At 35.7% G+C, this 15,915-nt stretch overlaps 1 protein-coding gene across 2 annotated transcripts in view; it reads left to right on the forward strand.

Annotated features, from left to right (window-relative positions):
- ZEB1 (zinc finger E-box binding homeobox 1) overlaps window positions 1–14,870 on the forward strand; it is a gene marked incomplete at its 5' end in the record, with an annotated part of 99,544 nt that extends 84,674 nt beyond the window's left edge. For both annotated transcript variants that reach the window (XM_083376207.1, XM_083376208.1), the window contains 4 exons: window positions 4,614–4,719; window positions 5,697–7,483; window positions 10,911–11,091; window positions 12,406–14,870. In XM_083376207.1, coding sequence (XP_083232333.1) covers window positions 4,614–4,719; window positions 5,697–7,483; window positions 10,911–11,091; window positions 12,406–12,965 — 2,634 coding nt within the window. In that variant the 3' untranslated portion in view covers window positions 12,966–14,870. The remainder of the gene's footprint in view (window positions 1–4,613; window positions 4,720–5,696; window positions 7,484–10,910; window positions 11,092–12,405) is intronic.
- Window positions 14,871–15,915: the final 1,045 nt, after the last annotated feature.

The raw sequence follows: 15,915 nt of genomic DNA on the forward strand, positions 1-15,915 counted from the left end.
ACCATTGAGCTGAAAATCTACTTGATGCATGGTTGTTATTTTCTTCAAACACTAAGAATCAAGATGGTTTATGTAATAATTCTTAGAATACAATGGAATTAGTTAAATACAATTCAATATATGTTTAAAGAAATATATTAAAGCGGAAGATAATTACATTTTCACATTATAATAAAAGGTATGTTTAATATCAATATTTATATTCATATGAGTCAGTACGCATATGGGGGCATAATAAATCCAACCTAAAATTGAATATTAATGATATAATTATTTTCAGCCTTACCTGTTAAAATATACTGAGAAATCATTTTAGATATTCTATGGAAGATAAATTAGGAAGGCTTTTGCTCAATAGCTATAATCAATCAACTGTTGCTAATTTTTGAAGAGATGTTTATTAAACTGTACACCCTAGTACACTTTCTAATACGTCATGTTGATCTGTACCCCAGAATGTCTAGAATAGGATAAGAGTTACGTAGAACTTAAGTCAGACAATACAGAAATGACAGACCATGTAAGATTTAGTAATATTACCAACATACATACCTAGTGAATTGAGAGAGCAAGCTAGTAAAAGTAATTTGCACTATAGAATTTTTCATGGTCTGCAAGCTAGGCTGGTAGAGTCGTTCTCACATACATTGTGTTTTTGGGAAATCCTGATTTAATGGAGCAGCTTCTGAATGGAGAAGAACTAAGATCATTCTCTTAAGAAAGTAGTTTAATTTCTTCTTCCTTTTTTTTTAAAAAAAATTGTTCAGTGTTACTGGGATGTACCACAGATTTAAATATTTAATGAGGTAGCGGTCCTGATTCTGGTCCTGGTTAAGGGATTGCCATTTAATCTCCTGGTAAATCAATGGCAGAGAGGACTTTTCTCAAATGAAGTAGCTGATGGCAGCCTCTTTAGTAAGCTTGCCCTACAAGCTGTGGAGAGGAAGGGGACAGCATATTTTAGGAGGAGAGTTTGGCAACAAGATATCAAGCCACTACAGTAGATTCCCTCTGCAGGTTTGTTTCTGATCTCTATTGCCTGCAAGTCTTTTTTTGCATTCATGACATAAGGGAGAGTTTAATCTCATCTGTGTAATCTGCTTTATGTAATAGGTTTTTTTAAATAAAAAACAACCATGTGCTTCTCCCATTTCCTGCAGAAAACAGGGGGACACAAAAATCTACATTCTGTATATTCCAAAAAAGTGCTTTTTAAAAATTACAGTAATTCTAATAGCTATAAAAGTATAGTAAATTCATTTTAATGCTGTTCAGGAATACTGATTGTTAAATTTTGAATTGTATTTTTGAAATAAGATATATGTGCATTTATTTGGAGAATAATTTGTTACTAAATATATTTGTTACTGGACTATCTTCTCTAGAACAGTCCTATGAAGTGGATGCATAAAGGAATTCAAAGCCAACAGTAAGAGTAAGAAGCACATAAATGAAAAAAATCAATTCAAATATTCATGGAACAGATTGACTGACACTATTGTGGTATGGAATACATGATCCATGTATGTGCTCATGCCCAAAGAAGACCTAAACTGCACATGCATTAGATGTAAACTATGTGACCTGCTACAGGAAAAGATAAAGAACCTAGAGGCAACTCTAGCCAAACCCCAACGTACAAAAGTAAGCTCTACTCAAACAGAACCAATTAACGAACAAATAACTCCCAGAGGATTTGACCTTACTGATAAACCCTTGGAGGAAAACAATAGGGTATGTCACACAAAGAAGGAAACACATACTCAAAGAAAGGAAACGCATACTCAAAAGAAAGAAGCAGCATACAACTAACAAACCCCTTCTGCCCAATCCAATCCAACCATAAGCAGCCCTCTAAAACTGAGCAATCAAATTCTCTCCCTAGATGGAAATACGCAGACCCACAATCTTCCCCTTAAAAAAATGCAGACACCTAGCAAGGGAACAACTTCAAATATCCCTAAAAAGTCACCTCAACAAACACCAGAGATAAATAAAAAAACACCCCAGACTTCAACCCTCCCCCAAAAGAAGGTGAGTGTTGGTAATAGGAGATTCTATCCTCAAAGGAACGGAATCATCCATCTGCACACTGGACATATAATCCAGGGAGGTATGTTGTCTCCCTGCAGCAAAAATCAAAGATCTGGCTGAGAACCTAACCAAAATAATTAGGCCTACAGATTACTACCCCTTCCTCCTCCTCCTCCACATTGGGACAAATGATGCATCAAAGAAACTGAGTACAATAGTGAGTGACTACAAGCAACTTGGCAATAAAGTTAAGAAGCTAGGAGCACAAGTAGGTTCTTATCAGTACTCCCAATGAAAGGTCAACACTGAGGGGAAAAAGAATTCTAGAAATAAACCACTGGCTAAAGGATTGGTGTTGCCAAGAAAACTTTGGTTTCCTGGATCACAGACTGGATTTCCTTCGCGAAGGACTCTTGGCAAGGAATGGGCTGCATCTCACGAAAACAGGCAAAATTGTACTCAGAAAAAGACTGGCCCAACTCATCAGGAGGGCTTTAAACTAAAATTGAGGGGAAAGGGTGGTCAATCTTCAGAACCTCAAAAACCCCAAACCAATCATAAATCCCAAGAAAACAAATCAAACAATGAGGTGGGCAGAGATGAAAAAAAAACATTTCAGGAGGTGCAGGAAACATACCCATGCACAGGGACAAAAACCTTAAATGCTTATAAACAAATGCTCAAAGCTTGGGGAACAAACAGGGCAAACTAGAAGCAACAGTACACGAGGGAGGGTATGACGTAGTTGGTATTACAGAAACTTGGTGGGACGAAACCCGTGAATAGAATGGACTTGATGGATGGATACAAATTGTTCAAAAAAAACAGGTCTACAAAAAGGAGGGGGAGTTGTACTATATGTAAGAGAACACTACATATCTACAGAAATCAAAGATAAAATCTCTCCAAAATGCATCAATATAAAAGGGGGGCGAAGTAACATTACCATAGGTGTATATTACAGATCACCCAACCAATCAGAAGAAATAAATGAACTCTTTGCCAACCAGTTAACAAATGCATACGGAACCATACCACAATAATAATAGGAGACTTCAATTATCCAGATATCAACTGGGAGACAAACTCTGCAGCTAGTGGGAGATCAAACAGATTCCTAACCAACCTAGCCGACAACTTTGTCATGCAAAAGGTGGAGGAGGGAACTAGACATAAAGCCATACTGGATTTAATTCTAATTAATAGAGAAGAAGTGATAGAGAAAGTTGAAGTTGCCAGAATCTTGGGCAAAAGTGACCATGTCATACTGGAATTTAATATAACACAAACACTAGCAACAAAAAACAATCCAACCAGTGTCTTGAACTTCAAAAGAGCTGACTTTAACAAACTCAGAGGGAACCTAGGAAAGATCCCATGGATGAAAATCTTAAAGCAGAAAACAAACCACGAAGTGTGGGAAACTCTTAAAAATGTGATCATAAAAGCCCAAAGTTTTACATTTAGGCAGGAAAAATCAAAGGTACAAGTACAAATTGGGCCAGACCTGGCTTAAAAAAAATAAGTGTGAGAGGGACCTTGGAGTCCTAGTGGACGATCACTTAATCATGAGCCAGCAGTGTGCAGCAGCTAATATAATCCTGGGTTGTATAAACACAGGCATAGAATCAAGATCACACGAGGTATTAGTACCGCTTTATAAAACCCTAGTAAGACCACACCTGGAATACTGCACCAATTTTGGTCACCATATCACATAAAAGGTGTTGAGAGTTTGGAAAAAAAAATCAGAGAACAACAACTAAGATGATCAAAGGCCTGGAGACTAAAACATATGAAGAACGGCTGCAGGACTTGGGTTTAGCTAATCTAAAGAAAAGAAGAAATAGAGGAGACATGATAGCAGTATTAGAGTATTTGAGGGGCTAACACAAAGAAGAGGGGGGTCACATTATTCTCCAAAGCACCAGAGGGTAGGACAAGAAAAAATGGTTGGAAACTGATCAAAGATAGAAGCAACCTGGAATTAAGGAGAAACTTCCTGACTGTGAGGACAACTAACCAGTGGAATACCTTGCCCCCAGAAATCATGGGCACTCCATTACTGGAGTTTTTTAAGAAGCGGATAGGCAGTCATTTGTCTGAGATGGTATAGGTTCTCCTGCTTAAGCAGGGGTCTGGACTAGAAGACCTCCAAGGGCCCTTCCAGCTCTGCTCTGCTCTATTCTATTCTATTCTATTCTATTCTATTCTATTCTATTCTATTCTATTCTATTCTATTCTATATAATTAAAAATAATGTTTCTATAATGTTTCTTCATTCAGATTCTTTATAGATAACAGTATGCCTTATAGAATTTCCTAAGCCTGTAAAATGGCAAAACCATCTTTGTCTGAAATTCAGATAAAGGATAAAGTGATTTTTGTGGCTTGTTTACCTAATGGGGGTCACCTGGTTTCCTTCTTGTTCTTTATTCACAAGCAATATCTTCAATCATCTAATGATTTTTAACTCTGTTAAAATTCACCGTATCTTATAAATGAGAGGTTTCTCCTCACATACAGACTTCATTATTCCTGTTTAGTCTTCTGATTAACTTTTATATTTTGTCTTACAGAGACATGTGACACAATCTAGTGGTAATCGAAAATTCAAGTGCACTGAATGTGGAAAAGCTTTCAAATATAAACATCACTTAAAGGAACACTTAAGAATCCACAGTGGTAAATATTCTGGTATTTTGTTTGTCAGCGTACATATTTTTAACCTTTGTGTCATAGCTTAAATTTTGTCTATTTTGAGTATGATTTTTCAGTGAATAGTTAAAATAGAATAAAATTGTATAAATAAAATTAAATATACAGTTAAGTATTCAGATTTACTGAACAATATTGAAGTAGTTTAATCTTATCACTTTATGGGTTAACTTATTGTTGCTTTTACATTTAATAATTGAACTAAATCAAAATATAGTGTCTATGCATGGGCTATTTTATATTTGCACTCTAATTTTCTTCTAGAAAAGTTATATTAATTCACAGAAATTTCATATATACCAGTTGTTTACCTTCTTGTCCAAATGATTAGTATTAATCTATGTATATGTATTTGCATAATGTAAAATGCTTTGACATAATTTTCCTTTCAGCGATTTCCTTGCCTCCAGCACAGAATGAGAACTATGCCTACAGTGTAATTCATTTGTCTTAGATATTACCATGTAAAATGTTTTGAGGCGTGTATACCATATTACATTGCCGGTTCAGTTGAACTATTTATATTCAAAAGGCCAGAGAATAAACTGGTGTTTTTGAAGGTATTTTATGCAATGTACATGTTGCATAAACGCAAGAAATAGAGATCCTTTGCAGAAAAATTGGGAATGCTTTCATTATCAGTAGAAAGAAGGCGAGCTGTGAATGTGTAAATACCATTCCTTTTAGAGGGTAAGAGTTGGGTTGTGTCGATTATAAAGTTTGAATAACATATCAATCAACCTATATTAATTCTATATCTGGAAATCTGAAGCTGTTGCTATATAGGTATCAGGGGGGATAGGCGCTTCCTTCCTCGTCTGGAATGCATTTTTTTATTCATAGAACTATTTCAGTATTGATTTTGTAAATCCATCCCATAACTTTTAAGTATAAGTAACATTTCTACATTATAATGTTTCTTTTTTATATATGTATATATCCAGGAGAGAAGCCATATGAGTGCCCAAACTGCAAGAAACGTTTTTCCCATTCTGGTTCCTACAGCTCCCATATAAGCAGTAAGAAATGTATTGGGATGGTGCCTGTGAATGGCCGAGCACGATCAGGGATCAAGACATCTCAGTGCTCTTCTCCTTCTCTTTCTGCATCTCCGGGTAGCCCAACAAGACCACAAGTACGACAAAAGATAGAAAATAAGCCGTTACAAGAACAACTCCCTGTAAACCAAATTAAAACCGAACCTGTGGATTATGAATTCAAACCTATAGTAGTTGCATCAGGAATCAACCCTTTGCAAAATGGGGTATTTACTGGTGGTAGCCCATTACAGGCAACCAGTTCTACTCAGGGCGTGGTGCAAGCTGTTGTTTTGCCAACTGTTGGTCTGGTATCTCCAATAAGCATCAACTTAAGTGACATTCAAAATGTACTTAAAGTTGCGGTTGATGGTAATGTGATAAGGCAAGTATTGGAGAATAGTCATGCCAACCTTACATCCAAAGAACAAGAAACAATCAACACTGCACCCCTACAACAAGCTGGACATTCCCTTATTTCAGCTATCAGTCTTCCTTTGGTTGATCAAGATGGGACAACCAAAATTATCATTAATTACAGTTTGGAGCAACCTACCCCTCTTCAGGTTATGCCACAGAATCTGAAAAAAGAAAACTCTGCCCCAAGTAACAACTGCAAAACTGAGAAGCTACCAGAAGATCTCAGAGTGAAGTCTGAAAAAGAAAAAAGTTTTGAAAGAGAAACCAATGATAGCACTTGCCTTTTTCATGATGACTGTCCAGAAGAAGCTAAAGCACTTCAAGAATCAAAGCACCATGACAACAAAAATTCCACTCAGCCACCTCAGCTCAGTGGTGCAGAAGTTGAGAAGTCTGAACCATCTGCTTTATCAGAAGCAGGGGAGGTTAACCCATCTCCTGGTCAACCTCCTTTAAAAAACCTTTTATCCCTCCTTAAAGCCTACTATGCATTAAATGCACAACCAAGCTCAGATGAGCTCTCCAAAATTGCTGATTCAGTCAATTTGCCATTGGATGTTGTTAAAAAGTGGTTTGAAAAAATGCAAGCTGGCCAGATTTCTCTACCGTCATCTGGACAGTCTTCCCCTGAACCTGATAAATTAAAAACCTCTAATGAGGACCGCATTGGACCTACAGCTGAAAATGAACCCCAGGACAGCCAGTCTAATGCTGTAAGTCCTCTTAAGACCAATAAACCACAGAATATATCAGCAGGATCAGCTCACACTGGCTCGCAGCATAACACACCATCCCCATCACCCCTTAACCTCTCTTCATCTAGAAATGCACAGGGTTTCTTGTACCTTAACGAGAGTGTCCAGGAAGAGCCACAAATAGAACCTCTTGACCTTTCATTACCAAAGCAACATGGAGAATCATTGGAACGATCTACTAGTGTTTACCAGAACAGTGCATATTCTGTTCAGGAAGAACCTTTGAACTTAACTTGTGCAAAAAAAGAACCAGAAAAGGATAGCAGTATTACAGACTCAGAACCAGTTGTAAATGTAATCCCACCAAGTGCCAATCCCATTAATATTACTATTCCTACAGTTACTGCCCAGCTACCTACAATTGTTGCCATTGCTGACCAGAACAGTGTTCCATGCCTAAGAGCTCTTGCTGCCAATAAGCAAACCATTCTTATCCCACAGGTAGCTTATACTTATTCAACTACAGTTAATCCTACAGTTCAAGAAACACCAAAACAGATGCAGGCCAATGGAAATCAGGTACCTAAATTTATATCCATTTACATCTTGACCTTTTCAATTTATTAGCAATGTTATCAAAAAAATACCAGACATGATATGGAAAATGTAATCTTAGTTTTGCTATTATATGCTACTTTGAGTAATCACATGTGGCTGATAAAGTTTAAAACATTTTTTACTTCCTGCGTAAATACGTCATACTGAACACTATAAATAAGGGTCTTTCATATCGCTTCCTGGATGTTCATTAATTATATCACATAACCTACAACCAAGAGTGGACAGCTCAAATCAAAACTTCAAGAGTGATGATGCCGTTGTTTCAGCCTTCTCTATGAACCTGTCTAAATGGATGTTTAATAGTATAACACACATGTCTAACATGCATTTTTACATTGTAATATATTTCTGAAAAGATATAAATATAATTCTGAAGATGCATGCTATTATTTTTGAATTTATGAAAGTGATGGATCAGTAAATACTATGTCAAATATTTTTGAAGATGGATATTTATATAATAATAATAATAATAATAAATAATAATAATAATAATAATAATAATAATAATAATAATAATAATAATAATAATTTGGAAGGGACCTTGGAGGTCATCTAGTCCAACCCCCTGCTAAGGCAGGAAACCCTATACCATTTCAGACAAATGGCTGTCCAGTCTCTTCTTAAAAACCTCCAGTGTTGGAGCATTCACCAATTCTGGAGGCAGGTTGTTCCACTGATTAATTGTTCTAACTGTCAAGAAATTTCTCCTTAGTTCTAGGTTGCTTCTCTCCTTGACTAGTTTCCATCCATTGCTTCTTGTCCTGCTCTCAGGTGCTCTGGAGAACAGCCTGGCTCCCTCTTCTTTGTGGCAGCCCCTGAGATATTGGAACACTGCTATCATGTCACCCCTCACCCTTCTCTTCATTAAACTACACATACCCAATTCCAGCAACCTTTCCCTATATGTTTTAGCCTCCAGTCCCCCAGTCATCTTTGTTGCTCTTCTCTGTACTCTTTCTAGAGTCTCGACATCTTTTACATCGTGGTGACCAAAACTGGATGCAGTATTCCAGGTGTGGCCTTACCAAGGCATTGTAAAGTGGTATTAGTACTTCACGTGATCTTGATTCTATCCCTCTGTTAATGCAGCCTAGCACTGTGTTGGCTTTTTTGGCAGCTGCAGCACACTGCTGGCTCATATTTAAGTGATTTAAGATTTAAGATTTAAGATCCCTCTCACAGTTACTACTATCGAGCAAGGTACCACCTATACTATACCTGTGCATTTGATTTGTCCTGCCTAAATGCAGAACCTTACTTTTTTCACAATTGAACTTCATTTTGTTAAAGTATTGCCTATTTGGGCTATTGGAACAAATGATTGAAAAATGATTCCATTTGAATAGTTGCAATATATTACCACCTTTTTGCTACTGCAGTAATCCTTTAGTTGCTATTTTTGTATACCTAGAGTTCTCTTCTTCATCTCCCCCTTCGTTGTTCTCTGCTTCATATATTTCCCTTTAATAGTTTTCAGCATGCCTCATGATTGAACATTAAAAATATTCATGAAGTTTTCACAGTAAGCATAGCATTCTGATTTTATCCATAATATTGTCTTCTTGTCTTACCAATCAGATAAAAAATGTCAATAAGGCTGAATTATAGGGACCAGCAAATGTAATTGTGTTAAATGGGATGTGGCAAGATGATTGGTAAGATGTGTCATAGACATCCCAATATGGAGTAAGTTGATGAAGTCTCAATTAATTATTATTATTATTATTATTATTATTAATTTAATTTGTATACTGCCCTTCTCCCGAAGGACTCAGGGCGGTGAATATGCCTCCCCTTCTCCTTTTAGACTGATTTACAGGTACAGTTAAGCTGCCACTTATATGAAATCTCTATAGCCTGGTGAGAAGTCTGTGGCCTTTCAAATGCTGAGAACTAAATTGATTTGCTACCTCAGGATGATGGAAATGTGGGTCCACCTGTTTCTCCAATCTGTTCTGCTGAGTAAAATCAAAGCAGACATAGTCTATACAAGGGGTCTCCAACCCCTGGTCCCTGGACCAGTACCGGGCCGCAGCATGCCAGCAACCGGGCTGCATAAACAAGCAAAGCCCCATCCACAGGCAACACACAAAACCACTCACCCTCTGGTCCACAGAAAAACCTCTCTCCACAAAACCGGTCCCTGATGCCCAAAAGGTTGGGGACCTCTGGTCTATACAGAAGCCATCCAGAATACTCTTGTCTTGCTAAAAGGCAAAAAGACAGGTGTCTGCTCTTATATAATTGTTTGATGTGGACTGATATTGTTAGTAATCTTACAAACTCATAGCTTTTTCTTTATACATGGACCTGTTGTCACTTGTTCTTCATGTATATGTGTGAAAACTATTCCTAATGACTATATTTCATTTTCCTCATTGTGGGATTCTTAATATCATAGCAAAATTACTGAGATTTTCCACCCATCCAGACATAGTGCTACTATAATTATGTAATTGATGCAAATCTAAATGTAAATTTAATTGCTAAGGAAAATTCACTTGCTCTGGTCGCATTACTTAAAAAACTGTTACAAAGTTTTTTTAAGCTTGTTGGTATTGTTGGAACAGAGCAGGCAATCAAAATTAATTCTGGAAAAATGATTGCAAAGTACCATGGTAGCTAAACAAACCATGTGATAGGAGATATTTGCAAAGATATTTGATTAGATAAAATTCTCTAAACCAGCGGCCCCCATCCTTTTGGGCCCAAGGGACTGGTTCCATGGAGAAAGGTTTTCCATGGATTGGAGGGGGCATATTTTTGTATGCTGCCTGCATCCGGCAGATGGGCCTTTGCTTGTTTGTGCAGCCCAGTTGCTGGTCCACTGACTGGGGTTGGGGACCCCTGCTCTAAACCATCTCATTTAGATGAAGTTCTGTTGTGCAGCACCACTAGCATTGCTCTTGTTCTGGTATGTATTGTCGGACACAAATTTGAATATAATTGCACACATTGGTGGGAAAAAATATTACCATTTATCACCATGGTATTTATGAATAGTCATTTAATAGGGAATTACTAAATGAGGACTGCCTGTCATAGTAATGATCGTTAGGGCATAAATATTATTGTTTACAAGACATAAATGAAACTCCCTTTGGCATTTTTCAATCTACATATTTTTTCTTACAGAAACCTTTATTTTACACTAGACTTACCAACAGTTTTTCTATTAGTGTTAAACATAAATATCTCTTATTCTGAGATGCATATATTCATGGCATTTCAGCTATTAACAGCAGTATTTCTGGATATGTCATAGTTGAGATTAAATGAGATACCAAAGTACAGTAAACATTGATTTTGTTTTTTATTGCATAGCCTATTACCAACATTATATTTTAACAGATTAAGAATTCTGTCCCTTGATTTTTTTTAGGATGAAAGACATGACACTAGCTCAGAAGGAATATCAAATGTAGAGGATCAAAATGATTCTGATTCTACACCACCGAAGAAGAAGATGAGAAAAACAGAAAATGGAATGTATGCATGTGATTTGTGTGACAAAATATTCCAGAAGAGTAGCTCACTTTTAAGGCATAAATATGAACATACAGGTATGTGAACACAAAACGAAGTCACCAAATTTTTAATTCGGGACTTTGCCAGATACATATTTGTATTGATCATAGATTCAGAGGATTGCAAGGACATTTTCCTTGCTAGTCTGAAACATTTTTGAAAAAATGGAACAATTTGTAACTAATTCATTAATTTAAGTTATACTTTAGAGACAGAATATTGCAAATACTTTCTCTATTAAGGAGGGTAAAGCAGAGGAAGTAACTGTTGAGCTGTTTTAGATAATTGAGATGTGATTGGGACATCCACATTTTTGGCTCACATGTTGGACCCATTCACATCTAGAGCAAGGAAAGGATTAGAAAAAATGAGCCAAAAATTATAGAAAGAAACAACATAAAGTGAAAAAGTAAGTTCTCATTCACATGGACTTCCTTTTGTAAAAGATGGATCATGGCACAAATCTAATTCATGTTTGAATCCTGCACAGGAATAAAAGCTGTAGTATAATTTCCAGTTTCGTATTAGCTATTAGCATAGCTTTATCATCAATTTCCAATAATTAGTTTAATTATTTATTTCATTAATTATTTTTTTATGTTGCCCGTCACCCCTATAAGACAAATTTGTGCAGCTTATAGATTAATAAAAAGACAAATAGAAAAATAATTAAAATATTTAAACCATGCACATTAAAATTTTAGAACTATATGAAAACCAGATTGAGATGGACAACATGGGGATGAAGTTTATGCTAATATTAATTATAAGAGGTTATTTGTCAGCTATTCATATTTTTAAAAGACGTGGAATCCTTAACTTATTAAGTCTGTGGAGTTGTCAGAAAACAGAGTCAATAACTTGCTAACAGTTGTTTGATTTTATGAACTAATATTTTCCATCATTATTATTGTCCCCATCTCACTACTAAGATAAAATGATATTAATTTTCCACTTAAAAACCCATACTTTTTCCTTAGGAATTATGTATCTGTTTATATAACTTACGCACCCTCGCAGATCCTTATTTAGAACTTTTGGAAAACTTAACAGTCTGCTAATCTCAGGGTGATACCTATGATAGAATTACAAATCACCAAATCCTATTTACATTCTATAAGAACAAATCTACCAATTCTCACTCTGTCCTGATATTTGTGATGAGAAGTCAAGAAGGGGCCTCTCGTAACAGTTGTTGAGAATAGTACCCCACATTTGACTTCTGATGAATTAATTTGTCTTTGAGATTCCCTTTAAAAATTCAGCTGTATAGGTGCAATGAGCAAGTTCCCGTTCAAGCAAAATATACTCCAAGGAGCTTGGAAATAATCTTTATTTTTATTTTTCAGGTAAAAGACCTCATGAGTGTGGAATCTGCAAAAAGGCATTTAAACATAAGCATCATTTAATTGAACACATGCGACTGCACTCTGGAGAGAAGCCCTATCAATGTGACAAATGTGGCAAACGCTTTTCTCACTCGGGGTCTTACTCTCAGCACATGAATCATCGCTACTCCTATTGTAAAAGGGAAGCTGAGGAACGTGACAGCACAGAACTAGAAGGATCCGCACAGGAGCACCTGGGGAATGAGCATGCAAGGCCCGGAGCTTCTCCCTCACAGCTTGACTTTGATGAGAGAGAAAGCTTCACAAGAGAGGAAGAAGATAGTGAAAAAGAGGAAGAAGAGGAAGACAAAGAGATGGAGGAAAAAGAAAAAGAACGTGGAAAATTACAAGAGGAGGAGGAGGAAGAAGAGGAGGAGGAAGAGGAGGAGGAGGAGGAAGAAGAGGAAATAACTGAAGAAAGCATGAAGGACGAAGAAGCCGTAAATGAAGGAAACAGTATTAAACCAGAAATTATATTAAAAGAGGAGCTAATGTCAGAGGTAGCAACAAATAAAGTTTAACTGATGCAGAGATTTTTACACAGAGAAAGAATCTCAATTAGTAATGAAAGTTGTTCTATACTCTACATGCTTTTTATGGAAGCACAGTAGTCTGTGCACTGTGATTCCTGTTCACTACTGTGTAACAAAAATTTAAAAAAAACAGAAAATATAAAAAATATATATATCCAGGTGTGCCTGAATCTCAAATCTAGTAATTTTTCACAGTTTTCAAATTTAAGAAGTTTGTGACCCGAAACAGATTGGAAGAAAATGACGACTCTGGAAGCAAATAGGTTAACATGTTACAGGAAACATTTGGTATGTGTTGGACATCAATTTGTTACCATCAGTATTTTTTTGTTTAATATTTTGATTGTACAATTGGGAGAGATTTATGTTCTTTTTTATTATTTTATTTTATCAGTGAAACAATTCTGCTAATTCCGCTTCAGTATTTTATTATATTTTTAAAATGTGAGAATTTCTGCACTACAGACTTCCCTTAAGCAGAAAGATATGACACAGTTCCAAACAGTGTTTGACTACCTTTGTAAATTCAGCTTAGAAGGTAGCAGTTTATAACATTTAGATGTTGTTAGTAGAACATGTTCTCATTTAAAGTGTATTGTTAGCCTTAAGGGAGCAGCTGATAGAAGGACTGAAGTTTACTCATGTGATTGAAAGTATAGTTTGAAAAGAAAGATTGTGGTGGGTTTCTGATTACAGGGACTAACAGTGTTAATACTGGTGAGGACAGCCAAGTTGTCAAAATCAGTGTTTGTAATTGTGTCTGGAGTGTGTAGTAAAAAATATGAAGGATATAACATGAAGCTTTGAATCTCTTTTGGCCTTATGCAAGACCCTGTGTGCTGTAAGTGCCATTTCTCAGTATTTTTAAAGGCTTTGACTAGCCTTTCTCCAATGTGTGGCCTACAATAACTAGCATTTGTTGATTTGTATTAAATTTCAGTAAACTAAATCATGAGACAAAAAAACCCCAGCCATCAGAGAAGTAAAAGCACTGGTACATTTCATAAAGTAATTCTTCACTCTTAGCTGTTGCTTTTTCATTACTTATTTGGAGAATTTCTCTACAATAATTATGAAGGGAAATTTCTAATCTATTATATTGGCTCACTTTATTTCAGACAAATACATAATATATTATTGGGCTCATATGTTTCCAAATGTTAGTTATTCTGGACCTCATTTATTGACAATGTTAGCTGATTTAACCTATCAGTATTATTTTCTTTCTTTTAGATTTAGATCTGTGCAACATTTTGTACTGTATGTTTTCAAACCTGGCAGTATTAATACCCTTCTTACTGACATATGTACCTTTTAGGTTTAGAAAACTTTTATATTTATGTGTCTTATTTTTATATTTCTTTATTTATTACACAGTAGTGTATAATACAGTAGTTTGTATTAATACAATAATATATTTTAGTATGAAAATTTGGAAAGTTGATAAGATTTAAAATAGAGAGGCAATTGGTTCTCTTGCATTGAGATTTGATTTAACAGTGTTATGTTAACATTTATACTTGCCTTGGACTGTAGAAGAGAAGAATTAAAATGGGAATGTATCAATTTACAATTACAATCAATTCATTTCATCTTTTCCCAGTTTTTAGTATAAAGCTCTTAAATTTTTGAAATTCACTGTATGTCTAAATAGCATGATGCTCTGCAGTTTTATTAACCTTACCATAAAACACTCATTTTGTTAAGGAAACCGAGCTAGAATAATCTTCTAGACAGTGTGGGAACAATGTTTAACATTTCTGTGCCAATTTGTTCCTGTATTCATATATGTGAGTTACAAATCTGAAGCTTCATTTTTTTTAAGTTCCTTGTTATATCATGGTCATTTTCTAGTTTTTTACCAGACTCCCCATCTCACAATAAAAAAAGCATCAATAAGCCTGATTTACTGTCATTATTGTGGTAATGAAATTTATCCTTTGATATATTTCTATGGGATGTCACTGAGGTTTTATTCAAACAACAATCACCGAATTCCTTTCCCCCTTACTGCTCCCAAAGTACTCCCTGCCTTACCTAGCAGCTACTATGGGTAGGGAGAAGGTTTTCTTCTAAGAAAAAAGCATGAAGTTTTCTTCATAATGAGAACATTTTCACTGAATTCCACAGAAGTGAGCCAAGTGGACAATCATCCAAGCTTGTTTATACTAGAGGAAATATGTTTGTGTGTGTGCATTTGCTATAAATCAAAAAGTCTGGTAGTGTTTTATCTAATTTACAAATTGTATTAAAAGGCATAAACCTTTTTGCACTACAGCTTATGCCTCTTAAAACATTTTATTAGTTAGAGAATTTGCTACTAGTCATCCTGATTTTTGCCACCCTAGAATAACAAAGCTGTCCCTATAAAGCGTGCAGCTATGGATTGCTCATATTTGAAACAGTAAAAGCTGATCCACAGATGCTGCAGAGATTGTACTTACATTGCCAGGAATTCTGCAACCTCCAAAAATGTATACTATGAGGTCCCTGATGCTCTCTGAATTTGGATATTTTCTTGCAGAAGTTTCATTATCCAACTGGGTAACATTTTCAGTACTAGAAGGGAGTGGGGTTTGGTCTCTGTTTATATATAAAATGGCTTGCCCTATTAGTACTGGTGGGAGTTGTCTTGGTAGTTTCTTGATTAGGCTGTTATTTACCGTTTAGTTGTTTGTAGACATATATAAACAGAAAGTAAACTTCATTCCCTTCTAGCACTGATGATATTACCTAATTGGATAATGAAACATCTGCAAGAAAACAACCAAGCTCAAAGGACACCAAGGACCCACATTCAATCCTGAGCTACAAATATTCTTTTCCATTGGAATGTATATTATCCTCTACTTTTTGCATACTTCAGAAATTTTGTTAATTTCAAATGCTAAGAGTATTAGAAATTTACTAACAATTAGGTAAAGGTAAAGGTTCCCCT

Source organism: Vipera ursinii, assembly GCF_947247035.1.
Source record: "Vipera ursinii genome assembly, chromosome: Z".
NCBI classification, from domain to species: domain Eukaryota; kingdom Metazoa; phylum Chordata; class Lepidosauria; order Squamata; family Viperidae; genus Vipera; species Vipera ursinii.